At 35.9% G+C, this 27,622-nt stretch overlaps 3 protein-coding genes and 1 non-coding gene across 4 annotated transcripts; 2 read left to right on the top strand and 2 right to left on the bottom strand.

Moving 5' to 3' along the window:
- The first annotated feature begins 16,296 nt into the window (after positions 1 to 16,296).
- Positions 16,297 to 16,403, top strand: LOC148578315 (small nucleolar RNA R71). The gene has a single exon (XR_015903624.1). It is a non-coding gene; the product is annotated as a small nucleolar RNA R71 (small nucleolar RNA).
- A 1,306-nt stretch (positions 16,404 to 17,709) lies between these two features.
- On the bottom strand, positions 17,710 to 18,413 carry LOC148578316 (uncharacterized). The gene is made up of 2 exons (XM_088501648.1): positions 18,284 to 18,413; positions 17,710 to 17,945 (listed from the first exon to the last, which is right to left on the bottom strand). Exons 1-2 carry the CDS (start codon positions 18,411 to 18,413, stop codon positions 17,710 to 17,712), a joined length of 366 nt encoding a protein of 121 aa, XP_088357774.1.
- Positions 18,414 to 19,572: 1,159 nt separating this feature from the next.
- Positions 19,573 to 22,065, top strand: LOC107633117 (Pentatricopeptide repeat (PPR) superfamily protein). The gene has a single exon (XM_088501709.1). The coding sequence runs from the start codon at positions 19,573 to 19,575 to the stop codon at positions 21,496 to 21,498; it is 1,926 nt and encodes a 641-aa protein (XP_088357835.1). The 3' UTR covers positions 21,499 to 22,065.
- A 287-nt stretch (positions 22,066 to 22,352) lies between these two features.
- MDH (malate dehydrogenase) lies at positions 22,353 to 24,165 on the bottom strand. The gene is made up of 2 exons (XM_021123734.2): positions 24,028 to 24,165; positions 22,353 to 23,894 (listed from the first exon to the last, which is right to left on the bottom strand). The coding sequence occupies exon 2, from the start codon at positions 23,882 to 23,884 to the stop codon at positions 22,646 to 22,648; it is 1,239 nt and encodes a 412-aa protein (XP_020979393.1). The 5' UTR covers positions 23,885 to 23,894; positions 24,028 to 24,165; the 3' UTR covers positions 22,353 to 22,645.
- Between the last annotated feature and the right edge of the window lie 3,457 nt (positions 24,166 to 27,622).

Consider the following 27,622-nt stretch of genomic DNA (forward strand, 5'->3'; position numbering starts at 1 on the left):
CATTTTAACCTATAAAAAACTATCGTAATAACCAAAATGACGCCCAGAATAACGGTGTTTCTTGGAGGCACCATTTTTGGTAATAATGACAGTTCTAACCGCTGTAATTTCAAAAAATAACCGCCATTTTAACCCTTTTTTTGTAGTGCTAGGAAGGCAGACTATAGGGAAAGTTTTATCAAGTTAACGCGGATTTGAGGATTGAAAGATCGTTTAGTGTTGGTTGATGATATTCAGATTCAGAGGTATGTGAAGTGCCACATAATGTTATTGTTTGGGACCGTTGTATTTGGAGATAAGTCTAGGGCAGGGGTGCATTAGAAGTTTCTGCCGTTACTCCGTAACTTTGCCGGGATCATACAGTTTAGTTGGGGCTGGGCATGTCTAGCACACCTCTATAAAGCATTGTGTAGGGCAACTCGTGTCGACTGTAAGGAGATTGATGGTCCGCTGACCCTTTTGCTTACCTGGGCTTGGATCCGTCTGCCATTTATTGCGCTGATTCCTTGCAATCCTCGACTGTCTCCGATTGCAAATAGGTAAATTTAATTACTAAATGATTTGAAAAATGTGTATTTTATATTTGATTGATGAATGTTAATTAACGAATTGTCTGATGTCAGGTGGCGTAACTAGGATTGTGAGAATCGACCTTACAGATTTTGAAGCCTTGCTCACTTTAGGAGAGCACTGAATGATCTGCAAGAAGGACAGGTTTGTTGTAATTAACTAGTTGTGTTTGTTTATCCGTATTATTAGTCGGTGTGTAATCCTCTTTTACTTGCATAACGTGTGCAGTTTGTTTGGGAGGCTTATGCAATTGGTCGGATCGAACCAGACGTGATTCCTGCTGACATTCGTCAGCATTTGGCTATTTGGAGTGCCACAGTTCTGCTTATATCTTTTGAATGCATTGAGGGCATGCATCTGATAAACTGAGGAGGCAGTTTGGCTTGACTCAGGGCGTTCCTCATCAAGAGCGGGATCTAGGTAAAGCACACGGCGAAGTTCTGACAGGTCTCAAGAATCAAGATTGGTCTTGAACCCACTCATTTTAGGTTATGCATTGGACGAATAGGTATAGTCATGTTCTTGTCGAGCACATGGTGCCCTCACAGCATCAGCTAGATATCTACTTGCATTGGTACCAAGGTACATATGGTGACCACTTGTATCTGTCAGATATAGTACCGCAAGAGAATCAGGAGGGTGATCCTATTCATAATCAAGATAATTAACAAGAACAACCAGTGCCACCAGCATCGCCACTGCAACCGCCACAAACACAAGCACAGCATGAGCCTGAGCAGTTCACACCATACATTCTTGACACGCATTCTGCGGATTATTTCACACCACCATATCCACTACATCAACAGTACTGGAGTGTCCCGCACCAAGAATCAGGTGAATAGGGTTCGTTTAGCCAGCTGCTTGGATTCATGGCTCCTGTGCCATGTTACTCACATCCAGGTTACAGAGACATTCCCACCTACCAGAGGGCCCAATCGAGTGGGATTGCTCCAGGTATATTGTCATCGGATACGAGACCTCGCCAGCGCACTTCCTCTGGTAGTTCCGGAGGCAGACTTTCTGTTGACTCGAGTAGGAGTGATGATGCCAGGGGGATCATACAGAGCAGAAATCCACGTCGTATTCCGATGGGTCAAATTCAGGAGAGCAACTAGGCAGTTGATGATGAGGCTAATGACTATCTGGTTGGTCTATTTTGTAAACATCATGAACATACAGTTGCCAATCCAGTCGCTAGTTTGCACAACAAGCAAACACATTTCGACACAGAAGCCGGTCTACTTGGAATTTCCTGCAGTCACACCGTTGTTGACGGAGGTCCACTGCATACTCCACACCACTGGGACACTCACGCACTTCAAATACCTCATTCTGTCGGTCAAAGCAACTAACTTGGATGTTACCCGCTGCCCGCTGATTCGCATGCAATTTGGAGGTTACAAGCTCAGAGAACACATGTCCTAGATCTTTTTCGGGTGAACAATTCATTAAGCCTGTAAAATGTTACCTTAACAAGTGTAGTGACTGGAAGATTGCGAGCCCCTTTCAATACCGAGTTGATGCATTCCACTAGATTGGTGGTCATGTGACCCCATCGATATCCCCCATCAAATGCTAAAGCATACTGCTCACGTGGAATCCATTCCAACCAGTTGGTATAAGCCTCACCGAGCTCGTGTAAACGCTGATAACGCGTCTCATACTCATGAACTATTCGCGAGTATCCTGTCAATAAAAGAAGACCCACTATAAACAACGTTCATAATAATAACTGGGTTTAAAAATAACTGCAATAGTAACTATCATACCGATATTGACGACAAGCTTCTGTAGATACAGAGCCTTGAACTTCCTCAAGAAGTTGGACTCTATGTGTCTGATACAAAACATGTGGAATGCTCTGGGAGGAGACCAAGCTCCGTTACTACGAGCAATAGCTAACCTGATGGAATCGTGCAGGTCGGAGATCAGACCCACACCATCACGTGCCACAACATATTGTCGCAAGTTACTAAGAAAAAAGTGTCAAGCATCAGATGTCTCTCCCTCAACTATCGCAAATGTAATAGGCACGATTTTGTTATTGCCATCTTGTGAAACTGCAACCAACAAACAACCCTTATATTTTTCATACAAATGAGTTCCATCTATCTGCACTATTGGCTTGCAATGTCTGAATGTTCTAATACAAGGGTAATAACTCCAGAAGACTCAGTGTAGTACATGAATATTAGGAACCAAGTCATCCCCCTGATACACAGGCATTGTCTCAAAATGAACGACTGCGGATGGCTCGTTGTGACACATGGCCTTAAACCATATCGGCAAAGCTTCGTACGAAGCTTCCCCAACTCCAAAAATTGACTCCACTGCCTTCTATTTTGCCAACCATGCTTTGAGATAACTTATGGTGTAGTTAAACTTTGACTGTACTTCCGCAATCACTGATTTTACCTTTATGGACGGGTCGACTTCTACTAATGGCTTTATTGCTTCTGCAATTATGTTGGAATCCAGCTTCTAATGGTCTTGAGAAATGGTGGCCCTAGTACAAGTGTGACTACCATTGTACCTTCTGGTGCAGAGTTTATAACCCACAAACTAACCGGCAAGTGCACTGGGTCGTGCCAATTAATACCTCAGGTGAGTGAGGGTCGATCCCGCCAAGTAATACCTCAGGTGAGTAAGGGTCGATCCCGCGAGGATTGATGGATCAAGCAACAATGGTTGAGTGATTGGCTTAGTCAGACAAAAAAGAAAAGAGTGTTTTGGTATTCAAAAGCATTAAACAGTAATTCAGAAATTTAATAAAGCAAGCAGTAAATAGGTTGTGAAATATATAATGAAAAACAGTTAAGGCTTCAGAGTTATCTATTTTCCGGATTAACTTTTCTTACTAACTATTTTAATCATGCAAGATTTAATTCATGGCCAACTATATGTGACTAGACCCTAATTCCTTAGACCTTTCTAGTCTCCTCTAACTCTCATCAACTGCCAATTCCTTGGTCAATTAATTCCAATTAGAGGGTGAAGTTTAATTCTAGTTATTATGCCACAAAAATTCTAATTATCCAAATATAAGAGGATTATATGTCACGTATCCCGTTAAGTCCAGATAATTAGAATTTAGGAGAAATTGTTTTCAAGCTGTTGTTCAAGTAAAGAGCTTTTCCAAGTTATACAAGAACTCAATTAGAAAGAGGGTCATACTTCCATTCCACCCAAATTCATAAGATAAAGAACGAAAATAATTCTTGAATTATAAACCAGGACATGAATTAAAATAGAAAAAACAATAGAATCAATCCATACAATAGACAGAGCTCCTAACCTTAACAGTTGAGGTTTAGTTGCTCATGGTTCAGAGTGGAAACTAGGATTCTCTTAAACTGTGAATTGTGAATAATGTGGAATAAATCCCCAAAAAAGAAGTTTCTTTTCTCTTTTATATCTAATCCTAATTAATAAAAAAATCTAATTTCTAAAACTAAAATAATATCTTTTCCTATTTTAAAGAAAAAAATAAAGTTTAAATCAGAATTAATTAAATAATCAGCAACTCTTCAATTGATGGATGGGGACCACTTGCTTCGTAGGATCCATGCCTAACTTTGGAAATAACGGGGAGTATTCCCTTGAGTCCTCCATTCTGCACCCTCTAATCTGTGTCTTATGAGCTGAAAACTGGGTCAAAAACAGCCCAGAAATCGCCCCCAGCATTTTCTGCGTTTTCTGCACGTGGCGCATGTCACACGTACGCGTCAGTCACGTATACGCGTCGATGGTCTTCTTCGCATGTCACGCGTACGCGTCAGGTACGTGCACGCGTCGCCGTGCAAATCTCCAAATCACGCGCACGCGTCAGGTGCGCGTATGCATCGCTCCTCGCTGGTCATCTCCTTTAATTCTTGTGTTGTAGAAACTCCATCAAATCCAGCCGAATGCTACCTAAAATACACAGAATTGCACAAGACTCAAAGTAGCATCTATAGTGGCTAAAAGAAAATTAATTCTTGATTAAACTCAACAATTTAAATGCAAATTCACTAGGAAAAGATAGGAAAGATGCTCACGCATCACAACACCAAACTTGAATTGTTGCTTGTCCTCAAGCAACCAAAACTAATATAGACTTAGGGTGTGAATTTGCATGAGAATGAGAGTTCCATTATGCTCATGTCTCTTCTTACAGTGGTGTTTACAACTGCAATCCTGAATAGTTTTGGCATTTCCCTCTCCTTTGAATCAGAAGGATGTCACTGTCATTTGGAATTAGAATCCGGATAATATTATGAATTCTCTAATCTTTTGTAACTCAATTTAACCCTTGAACACAACAATTTTTCATTGATTCTCTTTCCTTTGGTGCTTTGCACCCTGAGCCTAGCCGTGACTTTAAATGTTTTGTCTCAAGCTTTATTGACACAAAAACACCACAAGCACTTAACTGGGGAACTCTCTTTACGTTCTTATTTTCCTTTCAATTACTCCCAGACAGTGGTGCTCAAAGCCTTTGGCGTACTCTGTTAAATGCATTTGATCTCGACTCTTAGTGTTCTGTCTCAAGGATTACTTGACACAATCACACCACAAGCATATGACTAGGAAAACAACTCTTTGAGCTTTTAATCATGTCTGACCTCCTTAGTCATTGATGCTCAGAGCCTTGGACCTTGCTTTTATTTTATTTTTTTTTTCTTTTTCTGTTTCTTTTGCTTCAAGGATTAATCTTTCACTTATTGCAGAGAATTCATAATAGTTCTCTAAATTCCTGTTCCTTGTAAATCAACATTCTTTTATTCAAATTTAAATATGTACTTTTCATGTCATGCATTCAAAGTCACAGAAAATACCACCACATTTGAATAAATGAGACTAAAAAAATAAACTCAATTTCTCATACATTAGATCCCCTTTTCTTCTTTCTTTTTGATTTTAAGCTCAGTGGCAATACATGAGACACCTTTCAGAATTAAAGCAATTAACAAAAATTTTGAAAATAACAGAACTAAACTAGAACCTAGGAATCTAACTAACAAAGGATCATGCAATAAACAAAGCAAAATAGCATAAAAATGGAACATAACATAGTAAGAGCAGGAAGGAATATAGAATCACTACAAGAAAAAGTAATATTTGTAACAAAAAAAATTGTTACGAAAAATCGAAATTTTGAAACAAAAGGATTTTGTAACAAAAAAATGAACCGTTGCAGTATGTCCCGTTACAAAAAGTTTTTGTAACAAAAAACAGAACTATTACAATTCAAAGTGATATTTTGTAACAAATTTTTCTAATACAAAAAACCAAAAGTCGTTACAAAAGTGATAACAAATTTTGATCTTCAAAATATTTTTGGTGACAATATATTTTTTCCTATCATAAAATTGTTATAAAATATAACTTGATTTTGTAACATTTTTTTCTTTAGTTACAAAATACTATTTATTTTGTAATAATTTTTTAAATACAAATTACACATAATTTTCCAAATTATATTAGTTTTCTAATTAATTAATATATTAACTAATTTACTCAACAAGTCAATATTTATATAATATATAATAACATAGATAGTTCAAATATCTTTCATTTAACTAAGATTGTTTTATAAATTTTCAACATATAAACTTTAAAGTACAAACTAACAAGACATATTGAAGAACCCTAATGAACTAGATAGATATATAGGACAAGAAAAATAAGGAATTATAAATCTCCAAAATGTAAACTACAAATTACAAACTCCATCATGTTCATTAGCTCCTTTCTCATGGTCATGGAGAAGCTTCTAATAAGTGTCACACACCTGAAAAGACCACCAACCAGAAAACACTAGCTTAAGAAGCAAGATTTGTTTTTCCTTTAAAAATGCACAGGAAAAACAAAAAACTATACTCATATTATTCAACAATGAATACGAACTCTAAAATTCTTACCATGTCCTTTCCCAACCTCATGGCTTCTAGTAACTCATTTTGTCCAGCATTAGAATAACAACATGCTCTATATTACTACTTAATAAATCACTCCAAAGCCAGTTGCATGATAAATTAATAGTTAGGAATACCTTTCTGCATATGGGTGTATATATAAAGTAATAAACATAAACTGATACAGCTCTTCTATTAGTTCCATGACTAGATGGTCTTGGGCTAGAATGAGTACTTACAATTTCTTGCTCTTCACCATCTGCCTAAGCTAAAATATTCTGCCAAACAAGTGATAGACAAGAAGATTATGTAGTCATAAAAGGAAAGTAACAATTAACAAAATAACAATTAAAAAATTCATAACAAAAAAAGTCATATTTTTAGTCCTTGATAAACTCATACAGTTAATAATAAAGAATAAAAATAAGCCCCCACCGGATTGGTTTTCATTCTCCTAAAGATGATGCTGATCATCTATGTCAGCATAGCCTTTGATATTGCTTGGTTTATAGGACTCTTGCTATAAAGGCAAAGAATGAATCTGAGTACTATAGATTAATAACTAATTAACTATAAGCATCAAAGACAATATAGAAATGAGTAATACCTATTTACTACAATATCATAGAAATGAGTAATTCCTATTTAGTGTAATATTGTAGCATACTCTGATAACTCCCAAAAAAGGGTTCGCCATGCACTGAATAACACAAAATAAGGATCGTTAATTATGCAAAAAGAAGAAACAAATATGTAAATAAATACATACGAATAAGAGAAAAAAGTGGCCTAGAGAACCATGGTGTGATTTGAAAACCAGAGGACCGATATGATGATCAGGGTGACATAGCAAAAAAACTGAAAATAAAAGCATAATGCATGTGTTAAATTGCATCACAATTAGTTGTGTAAACAGCAATACTCTAAGCTTTTAGCTGAAATGAAAGCAGGTCTGTATTGTCTCTATTGATGGAGTTTTTCTCCCTTTTCCTTAACACGGCAGTTTTGCATAATTTGTTTACTAGTCATGCCTAATCAGAGCACTCACAAGTCTCAATTCTCAATTTCAGTGTAATTGAATTTCATAGAAAGATGAGGAGATTTAACTTAAATAAAAAACTAATAGTGAAACAAATTTAAACAAATTTCGGCGGCATTTCAGCAGCAATTTAGCATATTTCCCAAATTCACTCAATCAAATCAATATCCATATGAATACAATAACAATTAAACAAAATTCACATATTCATCCATATGAAATAAGCAACAAACAAGTTGAGTGCACAATCTAAATTCATCATCATTATTGCACAAACTAAATTCACATAACAGCAGCAGTTCACAATTCGATTCAGAAAAGAAGAAAATCATTATCATCCAATTACAGATTCACAACAATTTAAACAACATTCATGATCATTCAACAAACAATTAACAAAAATTTATTCCAAACACATTCAAAACAGCAAAATTTTTCTAGACCTAATTCCTCTACAAACTATGTTCAGCTTACCTAACAACCTATAATCCACTACAACATGCATATCTAACTAAGTCTAACTAAGCAAAATTAACAGAATTAAATGAATTTAATAGAATTGAAAGAAAAAATACAGTAAATGACCTGGGAATGTAGAAACAGAATAGGGGAAAGGGAACATGAAGAAATGGTGGTGAGCTCTCTCTTTTCAAGTTCTCCCCCTCTCTCTTTCTAACTGAGAATCACATCCAGAGTAGCTGCCCAAGTGAAAAGCAGAATCAGGATAAAGAAAAAGGAAAAACCATAAGCAACCTCCTCATAATGTAAAAAGCTTGAAAGTAAACAAGTTTAGAAAGACTCTGGCCATTGATACTCTTGCATGTTAGACATTAATAGCGGCAGAAGAAATGGTTCCAAAACGGCGGTTAAAGTAGCAAGGTAGATTGCAATTTTACAGAAACACATGCAACAATGATAGAATTTAGCTATTGAATTAAACTAGACAGTAGTATATCTTCAGGTAAAATTTGCTATCCCCTACCTTGTCCAAGTTTCAATATGGCTGCTGTTATAAACACACTCAGCACCTTCTTGAAGACATCACCATTAAAAATTGCACTTGGATTCCCAGATCCATTCCATGCAACAATAATCATTGCCTAATCAAATATTAGCTATTCAGAAGTAGATCTTATTTTGCATTATATTAAAGGGAAAACCAATTAACGTAGAGGGAGAGTGACAACATAAATACATAACGCAATATTTATTACTTGTAAGCACAAAATGACCTCATCTCTAACTAAGTCTAGCTTCAAAAGAACTACTGCGATAGCAAACCCTAATGGAAGAGAAGCGGAATTTGAGTAGTAGTAGTGGCGTTGGTAGCTCTGGCCGCAAGGACGCGACACCGGTTCACCTCCAGCGACGGCGAGCTCGACCGACGGCAACTGGGTGCGGCGGCAATGATAGAATTGGCTTCCCTTGTCTCACGCGCTTCACTGGCTTCCGTCAATCTCTTTGTCAGCGTCGCTCTCCCTTTCTCCTTCGAGCTCAACGGTAGCGAAACTAGCGGCGGCGGCGGCAACGCATGGCAGCGACGAGGACGAACAGCGTGAACGTCTCCGTCGATCTCTCTCTCTTCGCAGTTCTGCTTCTCTCTCCTTCTCTCCCGTGGTGATTTGACGGCGGCTCTAGTGGCAGTGACACCCACTGCGCCGCCTCCCTCTTTCCCCTCCTTCTTCCCTCGCGGCTCCCCTCATTTTCTAATTCGGTCCCCCCTCTTATTTTCTGATTCGGTTCTTCCCCCCTGGAGCGCCCCCACCACCCCCTTTCTTTCTTTCCTTTTTGATATGCGTTTATATTTTATGAAATTAGGTTAGAATTTAGGTTTTAATTTAGGAATTTTAAGTATAGAATAAAATATATATAAATAATATAATAATTTTATAAAATATTTAAAATAAAATAATAATTTAAAATTTAAATTTAATATTGTGAAGATTATTTTTACAATACATAAAATTTTATTCATCAATATATCAATGAGTTTAAATAATTATTTTTAATTTAAATTTAAAATAAACATATCAATCACATTTTATAAAATATAATTTTAAATTCAAAAATATCAATTATTTAGATTATTGACATAATTTTTTATTATTTTTTATTACTAAAATTTTAATTTCAATTTATATAAAACAACTAATTATAATAAAAATTATACCTAAACATTAATTAACTTAAAATTAAAGAATTTATAAAAATCAATTTAATCATTCCAAATAAATTAATCTCTTAGAGCTCAATTTAATAAAATAAAGTATAATTTATTCATAATAAAAATTATTTAGATTAAATTATATAATGCTTCCATTACTAAATTTTAATTTCAAATCATATGAAATAATCAATTATAAAAAATTACACAAGAATCTTAATTACTTAAATTACATTTTTGTATCTTAGTTTTTTTTCTTTTATATTTAATTATTGATTTTATATTTATAGTTTAATTAAATTTTTTAAAATTTCACAAATTAATTTTTAGTTAACATTAAAAATTTGATTATTAATAAAAATTATATATTAATTTTTTAAAAGAATATAAAATTAATATTTACAATTTTTAAAAATTAATAAATATAAACAATATGTAAAATATTTTAATTTTTGAAACAAAATAAAATTATTCTAAAAAGAATTATAAAAACAATTCTTTTACTCTCAAAGTGTTTAACAATTTGAAATAATTTTTTTGTTATAAAATATACTTATATTTTGTGATAAATTAAGTAACTTGTTACAAACAATATTGAATTTTGTGACAAATTAATTTGTTGTTACAAAACAATAGAAGGTTTTGAAATAAAAAAAATGTTTTGTTACAAAATATTTTAAATTTTTGCAACGACTTTTTTTTTGTTACAAAATATTACAATATTTTGTAACAAAACACCATCTCATTACAAAAACTAACATAATTTGTAACAAAATAAAACAGGTTGTTACAAAATATTATCATATTTTATAACAACTTGTAATATTGTTACAAAATATTATTCTTTTGTAACAATCACAAATTATTATTACAAAATACTATTTTTTGTAACAATTTTAAATTTGATACAATTTTTTTGTTACAAATGTTCTATTTTTTTGTAGTGAATGAAAGGAATTCAACCACCTAAGTTATTCTAGTGGCCATTTTATTCTTCCGGCTATGCTCCTCAGTGAAGATGATTCGCCTCCCTTTGGTACCATAAAAGTAGACAGAAAAGCCATAAGCGAAGCGTCAACACCAAACTTAAAGGTTTGCTTGTCCTCAAACAAAGAAGAACTGAAAATAAAAATAAATAGTATGATGAAAGAAGAAGAAAAGGATAAAAGAACAAGAGAGAATTAGGGTTTGTGAGGGAGAGAGAATGAAAATCAAAACTGGGCGGCGCACTAGTGGAGTTGTACGGCGCAGGCAACGCGTACGCGTATAGCACGCGTACGCGTGGGGCGCGCGATTTTCATAGTGACGCGTGAGCGTCAGGCACGCGTACACGTGCCCTTGGTTTGTGCAAATCGCGCGAAGACAGCCACGTGCACGCGCAACTCTCTGTTCGCGTGGCTTGGGAACCAAAATTCTCATATGACGCGTACGCGTCATGCACGCGCACGCGTGACCAAGTTTGTGCCTCTAGCACAGTTTCAGCCCCAAGCCATCACAATTCTCTGCTCAAACAATCATTGACGTTGATTTTCAGGGTCACGCGTACGCGTCTACGCGTGGGTGGCTAAAAGCGCAAACGACGCGCACACGTGAGGTACGCGTACGCGTGGGCTTGTTTGTGCGCAAAACATAGTTCCAGCGCCACTCCTGCTCAACCCTCTGTTCACTTCTTTGGTGTTGCGTACTTAGGCATGACACGTACGCGTCGAACAGCTCTTTCTCTCTTTTTTTTTTTTGAAAAATTTTTCGAAGTGTTCGATTCCTATTCTAAAATAGATGCATGATCAGAAAACACATAAAACGAAGGAAAAACAGTAAAAACTCAATAAAAATCAAATAAATAAGAAAACAACTACTACGAAAAATAACTAAGGATACGAAATTATCGGGTTACCTCCTGACAAGCGCTTCTTTAATGTCACTAGCTTGATGGTCAGTTCTGCTAATTCAGCAGATGAGCGGACCTCTGGCGATCAATCTCGCCTCCAAGATAGTGCTTCAACCTTTGGCCATTCACTGTAAATTTCCTGTCAGATTTCTCTTCCTGTATTTTCACATGACCATATGGTGAAGCTTTGGTGACCACAAACGGTCCTGACCACCGGGATTTCAGCTTTTCGAGAAAGAGTTTGAGCCTTGAATTATACAGAAGCACTCTCTGTCCTGGCTCAAAGACTTTGATGGCAATCTTCTTGTCATGTAATAACTTGGTTCTCTCCTTATAGAGATTGGCATTCTCATAAGCTGAATATCTGAATTCATCAAGCTCATTCAACTGAAGCATTTGCTTAATTCCTGCAGCTTCTGAATCAAGATTCAAATACCTGATTGCCTAGTATGCTTTATGCTCCAGCTCAACTGGTAAGTGACAGGCTTTGCCATAGACCAACTGAGAAGGGGACATGCCAATGGGAGTCTTGTACGCTGTTCGGTATGCCCAGAGAGCATTATCAAGCTTCCTAGACCAGTCCTTTCTTGAAACACTTACGGTCTTCTCTAGAATCCTCTTGAGTTCCCTATTGGAAACTTCAACCTGTCCACTTGTCTGAGGGTGATAGGGGGTTGCCACTTTATGACGGACTCCATATCTCTGCAGAAGAGAGTCCAGCTGTCTGTTATAGAAGTGGCTTCCACCATCACTAATGAGTGTCCTTGGGACACCAAACCGGCTAAAAATATATCTCTGAAGAAAGCTCATTACCACCTTGGCATCATTGGTGGGTAGGGCCACAACTTCCACCCACTTGGACACATAATCAACCGCCACTAGAATATAGTTGTTTTAATGTGAGGGTGGGAAAGGTCCCATGAAATCAATACCCCACACATCAAATAATTCAACCTCAAGAATCCCCTGCTGTGGCATTTTATGGTTGGCAGGGAGATTTGTGGCTTTTTCACATCTGTCACCGTGCTTCACAAATGCTCTTGAGTGCCTGAAGAGAGTCGGCCAGTAGAACCCGCTCTGAAAGACCTTTGTAGCTGTTCTTTCACCACCAAAATGGCCTCTATAATCAGAACCATGACAGTGCCAAAGAATCTGCTGTTTTTCCTCATCCGGGATACATCTCCGGATGATACCATCTGAACACCTTTTAAACAGGTATGGTTCCTCCTAAATGTAGTACTTTGCATCAGTCAATAGCTTCTTTACTTGTTGCCTACTGTACTCCCTTGGAATAAAATTCATGGCCTTGTAATTTGCAATTTCTGCAATCCATGGAGCCTGCTGAATGAGGAACAATTGCTCATCCGGAAACGTCTCAGTCACAGCTGTGGGTGGTTGTACTCTTGCTTCAGGCTCAATTCTGGAGAGATGGTCAGCTACTTGATTTTCTGACCCTTTCCTGTCTTTTATCTCAATATCAAACTCCTGAAGGAGCAACACCCATCTGATTAATCTTGGTTTAGAATCCTGTTTGGTTAGAAGGTACTTCAAAGCAGCATGATCAGTATAAACAATAACCTTAGAACCAATTAAATATGACCTAAACTTATCAACAGCATACACAATAGCTAATAATTTTTTTCTGTAGTTGTGTAATTCTTTTGGGCATCATTTAACACACGGCTAGCATAATAAATGACATGTATAAGCTTACCATGCCTCTGTCCTAAAACAGCTCCTATAGCAAAGTTACTAGCATCACACATCAACTCAAATGGTAAATCCCAGTCAGGGGGAGCTATAATGGGAGTAGAGGTAAGGTTTGCTTTCAAAGTTTCAAAAGCATGTAGGCAATCAGAATCGAAGACAAAAGGAACATCAACAACCAACAGGTTGCTCAATGGTTTACCAATTTTAGAAAAGTCCTTTATAAATCTCCTATAAAATCCTACATGACCCAAGAAACTCCTGACTGCCTTAACATTACCACCACCTTTGCTCTGTCAACCTCAATCCCCTTACTTGAAATTCGATGTCCAAGAACAATGCCTTCTGTAACCATAAAATGGCATTTTTCCCAATTTAAAACAAGGTTTGATTCTTGATACCGTTTCAAGACAAGAGATAAATGCTTAAGGCAGGATTCAAAAGAATTACCAAAAACAAAAAAATCATCCATAAATACCTCAATAAACTTTTCAACCATGTTAGAAAAAATTGAAAGCATATACCTCTGAAAAGTTGCTGGAGTAATACAAAGTCCAAATGGCATTCTCTTGTAGGCAAATACTCCAAAGGGGCATGTAAATGCTGTCTTATCTTGATCTTGAGGGTCCACTATAATTTGGTTATATCCAGAATATCCATCTAGAAAATAATAAAAAGCATGACCAGCTAACCTCTCAAGCATCTGATCAATGAAAGGCAGGGGGAAATGATCCTTCCTTGTAGCAGTGTTGAGCCTCCTGTAATCTATACACATTTTCCAACCTGTGACTGTTCTTGTAGGAATAAGCTCATTCTTTTCATTCTTGATCACTATCAACCCTCCTTTCTTGGGAACTACCTATACAGGACTTACCCAAGGACTGTCAGAAATAGGGTAAATAATACCTGCTTCCCATAATTTCATTACCTCTTTTTGGACCACCTCTTTCATTGTTTGATTGAGTCTCCTTTGTGGTTGCACAACTGGTTTAGCATCATCTTCAAGGAGGATCTTGTGCATACACTTGGTTGGACTAATCCCTTTCAAGTCACTAATGGTCCACCCAAGAGCTGTTTTATGGCTCCTGAGCACTGAAATAAGCGCCTCTTCCTCTTCAGGCTTCAGGAAAGAGTTAATAATCACTGGATAGGAATTATTTTTACCCAAGAACACATATTTCAGAGAAGGAGGTAAATGTTTGAGCTCAAGCTTGGGGCTTCCTCCTCTGCTTTAGGCGTGTGAACCATAGCCTTCTGGGGTGGTGAATCATCAACTTCAACTAATTCAAACTCAAAAATAAGATCCAGAATGTCATCAAGCACTTCAGCTTTCAGTACCTCTTGAACAAGTGGTTCAATAACATCTAATTTCATACACCCTTCAGAATCATTAGGGTGCTTGAGAGCTTCAAAAACATTAAGGACCACCTATTTTTCATTGACCCTCAGGGTTTATTCACCCTTTTGCACATCAATCAGAGCTCTACCTGTAGCTAAAAAGGGTCTACCAAGTATAATAGAGCATTTTACCTCCTCTTCCATGTCTAATATAACAAAATCAACAGGAAAAATAAATGGTCTTACTTTAACAAGTAAATCCTCAACAACACCCACAGGTAATTTAATAGAAAGATCAGCAAGTTGAAGAGAAATACGAGTGGATTTTACCTCCTCAATTTGAAACTTTTTCATCACTGAAAGTGGCATTAGATTGATGCTAGTTCCAAGATCACATAAAGCTCTCTGAATGGTGACATCTCCAATGGTGCAAGGAATGACAAAGCTCCCTGGGTTTGGCATCTTCTTAGGAAGGTTGTGTTGAATAATGGCACTACATTCCTTGGTTAACACCACTGTTTCTTGTTCCTTCTAATTCCTCTTGTGGGTCAACAATTCTTTCATAAATTTTGCATAGAAAGGCATTTGCTCAAGAGCCTCTACAAAAGGAATGTTGATCTGTAGCTTCTTGAAGACATCTAAAAATTTATAAAATTGCTTTTCTTTGGAAGCCTTCTGAAGTCTCTGAGGGTATGGCATTTTTGACTTGTATTCAGGAGCCTTTGGTAAGGTGGGATAAGTGTCAAGAGAATCAGGGAATGGGTTGTCTGCACGCTTAGGAGGGACGTGTTCTACTTCTTCCTTCTTCTCCTCTGGAGCTTCTTTTTCAATTAACTCCTCATTGACCTTGGCTTCAGAGCCAGCTACTTTACCACTTCTCAATTGGATAATCTTGCAATCTTCTCTTGGGTTCACCACTGTGTCACCTGAAAATATACTTGCAGACCTCTCAGGTATTTGCTTGCTCAGTTGGCCCATTTGCACCTCTAAGTTTCTAATGGAGGCTCTGATTTCCTGCATAAAACTCCTCATCATCTCCCAATTAGAATATTTTTGGGATTTAGAATTTGCCTGCCGAGGTGCTTGTTGTTGATGAGACTTAAATTGGCGGTTACTATGATTGTTCTGTTGGAAGCCGCCCTGAGAATTATTGTTGAAATTCTGAGGTCTCTGAGATTGGTCCCTCCACCCAAAATTTAGGTGGTTTCTCCACCCCTGATTGTAGGTCTTAGAATATGGATCATTGTTGGGATTTCTAGGACCACTCCCCATGTAATTGACCTGTTCAGAAGAAGGTTGAGCATAATCATAATTATCATTTTGCACAAAATTACCTGCCATGTCATAAGAGACCTCTTGAGGTGGATTTTGGGTGTTGATAGCTGAGACTTGCATTCCACCCATCTGTTGAGTAAGTAGATTTATTTGCTGAGACTTAAGCTTGTTCTGAGCAAGAATAGCATTGAGAGCTTCTACTTCCATAACACCCTTCTTCTGAGGAGCCTCAGAGTTCACAGGATTTTTGTTAGATAAGTATAAATATTGGTTGCTTGCAACCAATTTAATCAGCTCAATAGTCTCATCTGGTGTCTTCTTCTTGTGCAATGAACCACCTGTAGAATTATCTAAGCACATCTTGGACATTTCACCCAAACCTTCATAAAAGATATCTAGTTGGGTCCATTTGGAGAACATGTCCGGAGGGCATTTCCTAGTCAGTAGCTTGTATCTCTCCCAAGCTTCATAAAGAGTTTCACCATCCTTCTGCCTGAAGGTCTAAACCTCCACTCTAAGCTTAGTCAGCTTCTTTGGTGGGAAAAATTTAGTAAGAAACTCAGTAACAACCTTGTCCCAAGTATCCAAACTCTTCTTGGATTGGGAATCTAGCCATAGCTTTGCTCCATCCCTCAGAGCAAATGGGAAGAGCATGAGTTTGTACACCTCTGGGTTCACTCCATTTGTCTTCACAGTATCATAGACCTTTCATTAGACCTTTCTAGTCTCCTCTAACTCTCATCAACTGCCAATTCTTTGGTCAATTAATTCCAATTAGAGGGTGAAGTTTAATTCTAGTCATTATGCCACAAAATCCTAATTATCCAAATATAAGAGGATTATATGTCACGTATCCCGTTAAATCCAGATAATTAGAATTTAGGATAAATTATTTTCAAGCTGTTGTTCAAGTAAAGAGCTTTTCCAAGTTATACAAGAACTCAATTAGAAAGAGGGTCATACTTCCGTTCCACCCAAATTCATAAGATAAAGAACGAAAAAAATTCTTGAATTATAAATCAGGACATGAATTAAAATAGAAAAACAATAGAATCAATCCATACAATAGACAGAGCTCCTAACCTTAACAGTTGAGGTTTAGTTGCTCATGGTTCAGAGTGGAAACCAGGATTCTCTTAAACTGTGAATTGTGAATAATGTGGAATAAATCCCCAGAAAAGAAGTTTCTTTTCTCTTTTATATCTAATCCTAATTAATAAAAAAATCTAATTTCTAAAACTAAAATAATATATTTTCCTATTTTAAAGAAAAAAATAAAGTTTAAATCAGAATTAATTAAATAATCAGCAACTCTTCAATTGATGGATGGGGACCACTTACTTCGTAGGATCCATGCCTAACTTGGGAAATAACGGGGAGTGTTCCCCTGAGTCCTCTATTCTGCAGCCTCTAATCTGTGTCTTCTGGGCTGAAAACTGGGTCAAAAACAGCCCAGAAATCGCCCCCAGTGTTTTCTGCGTTTTCTGCACGTGGCGCATGTCACGCGTACGCGTCAGTCACGCGTACGCGTCGATGGTCTTCTTCACGTGTCACGCGTACGCGTCAGGTACGCGCATGCGTCGCCATCCAAATCTCCAAATCACGCGCACGTGTCAGGTGCGCGTACGCGTCGCTCCTTGCTGGTCATCTCCTTTAATTCTTGTGCTGCAGAAACTCCATCAAATCCAGCCGAATGCTACCTAAAATACACAGAATTGCACAAGACTCAAAGTAGCATCCATAGTGGCTAAAAGACAATTAATTCTTGATTAAACTCAACAATTTAAATGCAAATTCACTAGGAAAAGATAGGAAAGATGCTCACGCATCACCTCCTTATCTCCCAACAGTACTTCCTGGACATTTTGCTCACCCTGATCAACCAATCACAGCCTGCGCCATACTGGGTGCATTTAGCATAGAATGTCGTCGGTTCTGACTCATGCGCTCGGTAATCTACACCTCTACGGATGGTATAATCTTTCATTGCCTTAATTACTGCCTCCCTAGAACTGAGTTCCATTCTCACGGTAAATTCACCATCCGTCATAACAGGAAGCTCTGCTGCAATCACATCACAAATTTTATATTTCAATATATAATTCATGAATACGTGTCGAATTAATAAAATCTATGATCCATAAATCAAGAATAAATCAATCAAAAGTTAACATAATTATCAACTACATTATCAAATGATATTTAATAAATTAATAATAACACAAGAATGCGAAATATTAAATTTTTCAACATACATGTTTAATTCATAATTAAACCCTAAACCATTACTAAGTATATGCTATATTTTCGCCTATTTACTGTTGTCTTAAATATTCGTATCAAACTCAAAATATATGCACAAATCATAATTTAACAAATTATTATTTAAAATTATGACGTACCTGCATTTACATATTGAGAAAACTCCGGTGCATGCATGACCTCCAAATCCAACGACCGCATGAAAGTCGGCTCCACAAACGGCTGCTGGTTTGCTAGTGCATTTGCCACATCCGCCACATCTGCCACCATAGCATCGTCAGCTTGATCTTCGTCTACACCCGGATCAACGACCTCGTAGTTACTTTCAAACTCTTCCTCACTATCACTATTGTAATATTCCAATTCAATATCTCGGTCCGCTGCAAATTGCTCGAACTCGATATACAGTTCGATGAACGATATTTAGGATTGACTTCCAAAATACACTGAAAATATTTCTTGCATTCTCGCTTCATCTGTCACGTATTTCATTTGAAATTGCACGAACCCACCAAAGACAGATATAGGATATCTATACAGAATACACGACACTCTCTTAGATATTTGAGAATCCATCTTCTCACAAATCACACCTTTTAATTCTTCATATGACAGTGTGAAAGGAATTATAATATCTAATGGATTTTCACACATACATTTCACTCTTTCAGATGTTTGTAATAATATTTGGCCATGATAATACACTTTTAATCTCACTCTATCATCCATGATAATGGAGAAGAAGAGAAAGATAGAGGTGAGCTTCGAAGATTTGGAGCTCGGAAGAAGAAGAAGATGAAGTTGGCTGCTCAGCATTGAGTTGGGTATATATATATATATAACTCAAATCGGACCGTCCGACCGCTTTTATGGTCATTCAAATTTTTTTACACAATAAAATCGAACCGTCCGATTAGTGAACGGCCCGCGCAAAATAAAAGGAAACCCAGAAATCGCTGGGTTCGATTTCAAGGCCTGCAAAATTTTTTCCATCTAGCAAAGAAATCGCTGGGTCCGATTTTTTTGGGCAAAAAAAATAAAATTTGAACGTCAAACAAGAAATCGGTGGGTCCGATTTCTTTGCACTGCCCTCCATGAACCACAAATCGAACCGTCCGATTTGTGTTCCCTATCAGCTGCAATAAATTAGACCGTCCGATTTCTCCCCTCCACCTGAATGCCATCACAACAGTGTAAAACTCCCCAACCTTACATAACCCATCATTACACCAAACTTGGTTTCATATAAAAAAAAAAAAAAAAAAATTAGCCAAATAATTTAATTTTTTTTTTCTTGTCATTTTAAAACAATATTATTATTAGAAATTTAGAATTATTAGATTTTTTACTTGGCGGCGTAGTCAGTTCCTTGTATTCTACTATTCTGTTCTTCAATCTTGAGAGCTTGAAATCTTGCTAGATTCCGCAAATGAAACAAGTTGTGTTCTTCCACAACGCTTGGCTCCTTGCAGCGCCAAATCTCCAACGTCTCTCTCTTTCACTTTCTTCTTTTATTGCCATTCATCTTCTTCATCACACCACCAACCCACGGGAGCAACCTCCCCCGAAGTTATGGTTACCTCCTTTTCAGCAAAGTAAACATGACCAACCAACACCCATCATGGAGTTGGTCATTTCCGCCATAAAATCTGCTTCTCACAAGACCCATCTTCTTCAATTACACGCTCATATTCTCCGCACATCTCTTGCTGAACACCCTGCAGTTTCTCTTCACTTCTTGAACCGTGTTGCTCTCTCTGGCCCATTGCAGGACCATAGCTATTCCCACCGTTTCTTCCGGAGCTTTACTTCCCCTTTTGTTTCTCATTACAATACCATGATCAGGGCCTCTTCTATGAGCGATTCACCCCAAAAAGGTCTCTTATTGTATCGAGATATGAGGAGAAGAGGTGTTTCTGCAGATCCATTATCTTCATCTTTTGCTATTAAGTGTTGTATCAGGTTCCTGTGTCTTTTTGGAGGGGCACAGGTTCATTGCAATGTCTTCAAAGATGGACACCAATCAGATAGCCTTTTGCTCACTTCTCTCATGGACTTGTATTCGCAGTGTCAGCAATGTCATGATGCATGCAAGGTGTTTGATGAGATTCCCCAGAGGGATACCATTGCTTGGAACGTCATGATCTCTTGCTTAATTCGTAATAAACGGAGTCGGGATGCTCTGAATTTGTTTGATGTCATGCAGAGCTCAAAGTATGAATGTGAACCTGATGATGTTACTTGTTTGCTTCTTCTTCAAGCTTGTGCTCATTTAAATGCCTTGGAATTCGGTGAACGAATTCATAGATACATCATGGAACATGGTTATGGTGCTGCTCTCAATTTGTCTAATTCTCTGATATCTATGTATTCTCGGTGTGGTAGTTTAGATAAGGCTTATGAGGTATTCAAGGGAACTTGCAATAAAAGTGTGGTTTCATGGAGTGCGATGATTTCTGGTTTGGCAGCTAATGGATATGGGATAGAAGCAATTGAAGCATTTCAAGAGATGCAGAGATTGGGGATTTGGCCTGATGATCAGACATTCACTGGAGTGCTGTCTGCTTGCAGTCATTCTGGATTGGTTGATGAGGGAATCTCATTTTTCGACCGAATGAGTCGAGAGTTTGGGATTACTCCCAACATTCATCATTATGGCTGCATGGTTGATCTCTTCGGTCGCGCTGGTTTACTTGATAAGGCCTATCAACTGATTACCTCAATGGCTGTGAGGCCAGATTCAACAATATGGAGGACCTTGCTTGGAGCTTGCAGAATTTATGGCGATGTTACACTTGGCGAACGAGTTATTGAACACTTGATTGAATTGAAGGCTCAAGAAGCCGGGGATTATGTTTTGCTCCTGAATATTTATTCTTCAGCTGGTCACTGGGATAAGGTAGCAGAAGTGAGAAAACTTATGAAAGAAAAATCAATCCAAACAACACCTGGTTGTAGCACAATTGAGTTGAAAGGAACAGTACATGATTTTGTTGTCGATGATGTTTTGCACCCAAGAAAAAGCGAGATTTATAAGACGCTGAATGAGATCAATAAGCAGCTGAAGATTGCAGGTTATGTTGTTGAGCCTTCATCTGAGTTACATAAGATAGATGAGAAAGAAAAGGGCTATGTGCTCTCTTATCACAGTGAAAAGTTGGCTGTTGCTTTTGGGGTTCTTGCTACTCCACCAGGCACAACACTGAGAGTGGCCAATAATCTCCGACTATGTGTTGATTGCCACAATTTCCTGAAAACATTTTCCTGGGTTTACAACCGTGATGTGGTCCTTAGGGACCATAATCGGTTTCACCACTTCCGTGGAGGGCTCTGCTCTTGTAATGATTATTGGTAAAGGTAACCCTTGAGCTTGTCATAGGTTTGAAAAACCAAACACTAATTTAGTGAAGTTTCTCTGAAGACATACTTCAAATGGAGCACTCCCCTGAAGGCAAGTTTTCTGAAACCAAACGGCAAACACTACCTTTAGCAAAGCTTTGCCTCTGATGCAGATATGGTTGGCTTTATTCAGAACTAAGCACCGTTCACTTGTTAGTCTATAAAACCAAGGGACTCATCTGAATTTGTCTCAAGCTGTTGAATTGATCACTTTGTATATGACTGTCCTATTAAGTGATGCACATGATGATGATATTGGATACTTGCCACTCAGACATGAAGGAGGATATTTGTGTTTGCCACTTGATGGGTTTGGTAGTGGCATTTTCGAGATATTTTGTTCATACTGAGGATGTTTATCTAGGATTTGTCGACATAAAGAAGAGGTTATTATTAGACATGCAGAAAGGAAGGCGTCTCCAATACTCTCTGGCAATTCTTTTGGCATTATCTGCCAACTCCAATGTTGTATTTCGAGTACCTCTTAATCAACTTTTGAATGATAATGACTATATTCAACAAACAATTTTCCTTTTAGTAAGTCCATACAGTTATGGAAATGTAACAGCAATAAATCAAAGGTCCTATTATTATTGTCAAATGATTTTCTGCACATTTACTGTTTTGAGTGAAATTCTAAGTACACAGGAAATTTCTGAGCATAGCCCTTATAAAAATTTTAATTGACCTAATATTGATCGCTAGCCTTCAAGTTGATCAAAGTAAGCATAACTTTTTAAAATATGTCTCCCAGCCTTACTATTCAAAAACACAATGAGAAATTAAAGCTTCAAGTGTACCAATTTTACATGATAACAATGATATATTTTGATATTTCTGACAAAAAACTAGAGCACAATTCAGTAGCAGGAATGGAAACTCACTCCCTATCTACCAATAGGGCTGGAAGCAGAATTGATAGTATGGAAAATTTTGCATCCCAAGTCCTGAATGCAGTATGATCCTACAATAAAATCCTCAACCTAACTTCTCTAAGAAGTATTTATGCTCAAAGAAAGAAACCCATAATACCTTGAGAAACAACCTTTTGATTTTCTATTCTAAGGGACAACAGAGACTAAATGCTTTGATAAATTGAAGGTTTAAGCAGCAACCGTTTGCTTCTGAGCAAAAGCAATCCCCTTTTCGATGCTGGCCTTAAGTTCCGGCTTAAGTGCTTCCAAAGCCTTCTGTTCATATTCAGTCAACCCTTGGAGATCAGATGGAATCAAAGCCTCAACTCCTTTCCGGCCGAGTTTGACCCTTGAAGCAAAAAATGGAAGCTCAGTCAGGTCTGATTGTACAAACGAGCACTCATACACGTCCCCATCTCCATCGAGAGCACGAAGGGATGACTCAACGAATCTAGCAGCCGCATATGCCATAGACAGAGTAGCAGATCCGGCACCAGCCTTTGCTTCAACAACTTCTGTTCCTGCATTCTGAATCCTAACAGTTAACTCTTCAATCTCTTCACCAGTGAAACTCGCAGAGGGCTTTGTCTTCGACAGCAGGGGAAGTATGGTAATCCCAGCATGGCCCCCAACAACAGGGACATCAACATCAATCAGCTTCAGGTTCTTCCTCTGAGCAACAAATGTGTTTGCCCTGACAACATCCAAGGTAGTAACACCAAAGAGCTTCTTAGGATCATACACACCCTTCTGCTTCAGAACCTCGGCCGCAATAGGCACAGTGGAGTTCACCGGATTACTGATGATGTGAATAAAAGCACCTGGGCAATTATCGGCCACAGCCGAAACCAAGTCCCTAACAATGCCGGCATTGATGTTGAAAAGGTCGTCGCGAGTCATCCCTGGCTTCCTTGGAACTCCGGCGGGGATAACAACAACATCAACCCCTTTCAAACAGTTAGCCAACTCGGCAGCTCCGGTGAAATCCCTGACCTGCGAAGGCGTGTTGCAGTGACTGATGTCAGCAGCAACACCCTTGACATTGGCAATATCATAAAGGTGCAAATCAGAAACCAGCGGGGACATCTTGATGAGCAGAGCGAGAGGCTGGCCAATTCCTCCGGCGGCACCGAGAACGGCGACTCTGAACGATGCCTGAGGCTGAAGATTGTAGTGGATAGTCCTGTCTTGGGTTTGTGCCTTGGATGCAAAAGATGCTCGGAGGGCGGAAACGGTTTCTTTGCCGGAGAACGATAATTGGGACTCCAATGTGACGGAAGATGAAGCCTTGAGGCCGCAGAAGTTCTTGAGGGGGTTCTGCGAGTTAAACCTAAGTCCTCCGAGAGGCTTCGATTGAGGGAGGGAGGTTCCTCTGTAGGCGGTTCCAACGGTGAAGGTAGGCGCTGTTGCTGAAGCCGCCGCCGCCATTTGAAGCTGCCTGAAACAGACAAAACGCAACAATATATTATTCCATTAACAGAATCGTCAGAAAAGCGTAAAACATGGAATCGATAAAGGGAGGGTAAAAGAAATCAGATCTGGAGTGAGGAAAATGAGATCTGAGAGCGTACCTGGGAATCGGAGTGAAGAAGGTGAAAGTTGAGACTGTAATTTTAAGAAGGAAGCTGGGGTTTGGAATTTCCGCCTATGGTTCTTTCTTCGTGCTTAACGATACCGGATTCTTGGCTAGTAGTATGGTATGCAATATATATACACCCTTTTTCGTCACCAACCACAAAAATGCTATTTTCAAAAGTATTATTTAGACACTAAAATTAAACGGTAAAATCTTATATTTATTATTAATTTTAATGTATATTTAATATAATTAAATTAATTTAGCTTATTTTTTACTTGGAATAATATGGAATTTGCACAGGATCCATATGATAATAAAAAAGTATTAGGATAAACTACAAAAATTAAGGTTTAAATTAGTTGATCACTCAGTTGAATTGTGAATTATCGAGGATTCTGTTTTGGTCAGAAGTTAAAATAGTCTATTCTAAAAATCAATCACTATTGGACCGTTAAATTGGTCGAAAATTGCCCGATCAAATCGAATTGGGATCGGTCGATTTTCACATTTTGCACCAAAACGGCATTAGTTTGTGTTAAAAAAAAAAAAAAAAGAGAAAACAAAAATTCTAATGACTTATAAGGGTGTATTTGGGTTCACGATGGAAAATAGAAAAGTCCGTTTGAGTGTCTTGAACGTTTCATTGTTATGTTTGGCAATTTTTTGGAATTCCTAACCCAGAAGTGCTTTTACCTCTGAACGTACGTTTACGTGAAGATAAAAATTCAAGTTTCTGCATTCACGTTGGGAAGGTTAATTACTGTTGGAAGAATTAGTTTAAAAATTTATTTCATATCTATCAATTGTACCCTTCATTTCTTCTATAAAAAGGATGCACGTAATCACGTAATTTGACAGTAATTCTCTATATATTCTTCGTTTTTTTCAGATTTGTTTTTATCACTGCCAAAGTAAAGATTTTAATTTTTTTTTATTTTTAGTTCTTTCTTTCATATTTTAATTTTTATGTTTTTTATTGTATTTTTTATTTATATAATAAATATTTTTCATATTATTTTTTAGTATTCTGATGTTATTTTTTTAATTTTCTATTATTATATTTTTTTTATTTATATGACAACTATTGTTGATATAATTTTTTATGACATTTTTATTATTTTTTGTTTATATAAATTATTTTTTCTATCCTTTATTGTACTATATTTATGTTGTGTATAAAATTTTTTTATTTGATTTTATTTATATGAATTTTATTTACTTTTTATTATAATTTTTTTGTTTATATAATATATATTGTTGGTTGTGATTATTATATACTATATTTGTATGAATTTTTTTTTGTTTTTTATTTTTATTGTACTTCACTTTATTTTTGTTTTTATTATATACTAATTATAAGTAACAAAAGAGTCCTAAATAATAAAAATTTATAGTCTAAAATAATACTAAATTAAAGAGTACTAATGACACTAAAATAAATTATAAAATATTTTTTTGTTTAATATTATAAAATGTATAGTACTCTCTTTTATATTTTTATTTTTTATTATTTTTTAGTTCATATGAATTTTTTTTTATTATTTACTGTTCTTTATGTTTAATATGTAGAGTGCCTATTTTTTTATTTGACTTTTTTTTATCATTGATTTTTTTATATTATTTTTTTCAATGTTCTAATCTCTAAAATATGTTATTAATTTTTTTTTATGATATTCTTATTATTTTTTGTTCATAAGTCTCTTTTATGCTCTGTGTTTATATCTTATATGAAGTTTATTTTATTTTTCTTATTTGATATAGTTCATATGAATTTTTTTATCTTTTATTGTATTTCTTTTATTCATATGATATATATTGTTAGTTTTTTAAAATTTTTATCGTTTTTTATTTACGTGAGTTCTCGTTTTATATTTTATTATACTTTATTTTTGTTTCGGCTGGAATTTTTTATTTTTTATTCGACTATGTAAAATTTATAATTATAATTCTTATATATTATATTTTATTGTAATTTTTTTAATTGATGTCTCTTTTAGTAATTTTTCAGGGCAAATTACTATATTAAACCAAGAGAAAAAAAATTTACACAAATAAGCCAAATGAAAAACTACTTCATGAATCTACCAATAGTCATTTTTATATAGTTCGAATCTACTCAATTCAAACTCCATCTACGTATAATTCGAATCATATTGATTCAAATTATACACACGCACACACATTAATTCGAATCAACCTGATTCGAATTACACCCTGATTTATTAAAAAAATTAATAATTTATTAAAAAAATTTATTAAAAAATAATAATTTAAAAATTAAAAAATATATATTTTATTTCATGCATTAAAAAAAAACTAACAAAATATTTAATTACGAGACTTCTTTAAAATATTAATGAGCTATCAATTCGAATTTCATACAATACACTTTTGTCCATTTTTAATAGCTCATAAATATTTTTTAATAAATTTTTTAATGAATTTATTTAAATTATACTACAAAAAATATTTTATTCTATGCAAAATAATTTTTAAAAAATGACTTAAAAAATGTTAGGAGTACTATAAAAATTTGTAATGTTCTAATGACTTAGGTAAATACATGCATGTACTCAAATTTTAAATAAAGTACTCTACATAGTCAATAATAATTTAGAAATTAAAGAAAATATTTTATTCCATATAAAATAATTAAAAAATATATTTTATTTATTTTTTCATACATATTTCCTGTCATTATATTGCTATTGGAATCCTCATATATTTCTAATTTCTCAACCTAACCTTCACAAATTCTAACACAATCTTCATATAATTTTACTTGAGATATGTGTCTCATTTTTTGTGATTTGTATAAGTATAAGTGAGTCAATATATATAAATAGGTAATAGACGTATCAGTACAAGTTTTATTATTGACTAATGATAACTCTATTTATATTAATATAGAGAGTAAATCAAATAAATATTTAAATTATTGGTCTCTAAAATTTGAAAAAAAATATTATTCTTCGTTATAAATATGTTTATTATAATTTTTTTTTATTTTTAAAAGCTGTTTTACTAAACACAATTATAGTACTTGTGCTTATTAAAAGCTATTTTTAATGTGATTATACAATATTCTTCTGCCCATTCTTAATAGCTCATGAATATTTTTTAATAAATTTATTTAAATTATACCACAAAAAATATTTTATTGTATACAAAATAATTTAAAAAACATTTTTAAGCCATTTTTTTAAAATTATTTTACATAGAATAAAATATTTTTTGTAGTATAATTTAAATAAATTCATTAAAAAAATTTATTAGAATTTGTTACGAAAAGGGAGTAATTCGAACTTCCTCTTGTCACGTGATGCATGTAATTCGAATTGACTAAATTCGAATTATGGTTGTCTAATTCCACCCTACTTGATTCGAACTACTTGTACGCTTGGGTTGGTCATAATTTGATCTAGGTTGATTCGAATTATGAAAAAATATAATTCGAATTTAGTTGATTCGAATTACATTATAATGTACTCTGGTTGATTGATGAATAAGATTCTTGTTTGGCTGATTTGGGTAATATCAATCTCCCCTTGGCATATATGTGTTTTTTACCTAATTTTTCATCTAAA

This window comes from Arachis ipaensis, chromosome B1 (genome assembly GCF_059453495.1).
Source record: "Arachis ipaensis isolate K30076 ecotype BB chromosome B1, ASM5945349v1, whole genome shotgun sequence".
Taxonomy (NCBI): domain Eukaryota; kingdom Viridiplantae; phylum Streptophyta; class Magnoliopsida; order Fabales; family Fabaceae; genus Arachis; species Arachis ipaensis.

Coding starts and splice junctions, on each gene's coding strand:
- LOC107633117 (XM_088501709.1), top strand. CDS start 19,573: ATGAAACAAGTTGTGTTCTTCCACAACGCTTGGCTCCTTGCAGCGCCA.
- MDH (XM_021123734.2), bottom strand. CDS start 23,884: ATGGCGGCGGCGGCTTCAGCAACAGCGCCTACCTTCACCGTTGGAACC.
- LOC148578316 (XM_088501648.1), bottom strand. CDS start 18,413: ATGGTGGCAGATGTGGCGGATGTGGCAAATGCACTAGCAAACCAGCAG. Junction 17,946..18,283: donor TTCTCAATATGTAAATGCAG/GTACGTCATAAT, acceptor ATGTGATTGCAG/CAGAGCTTCCTGTTATGACG.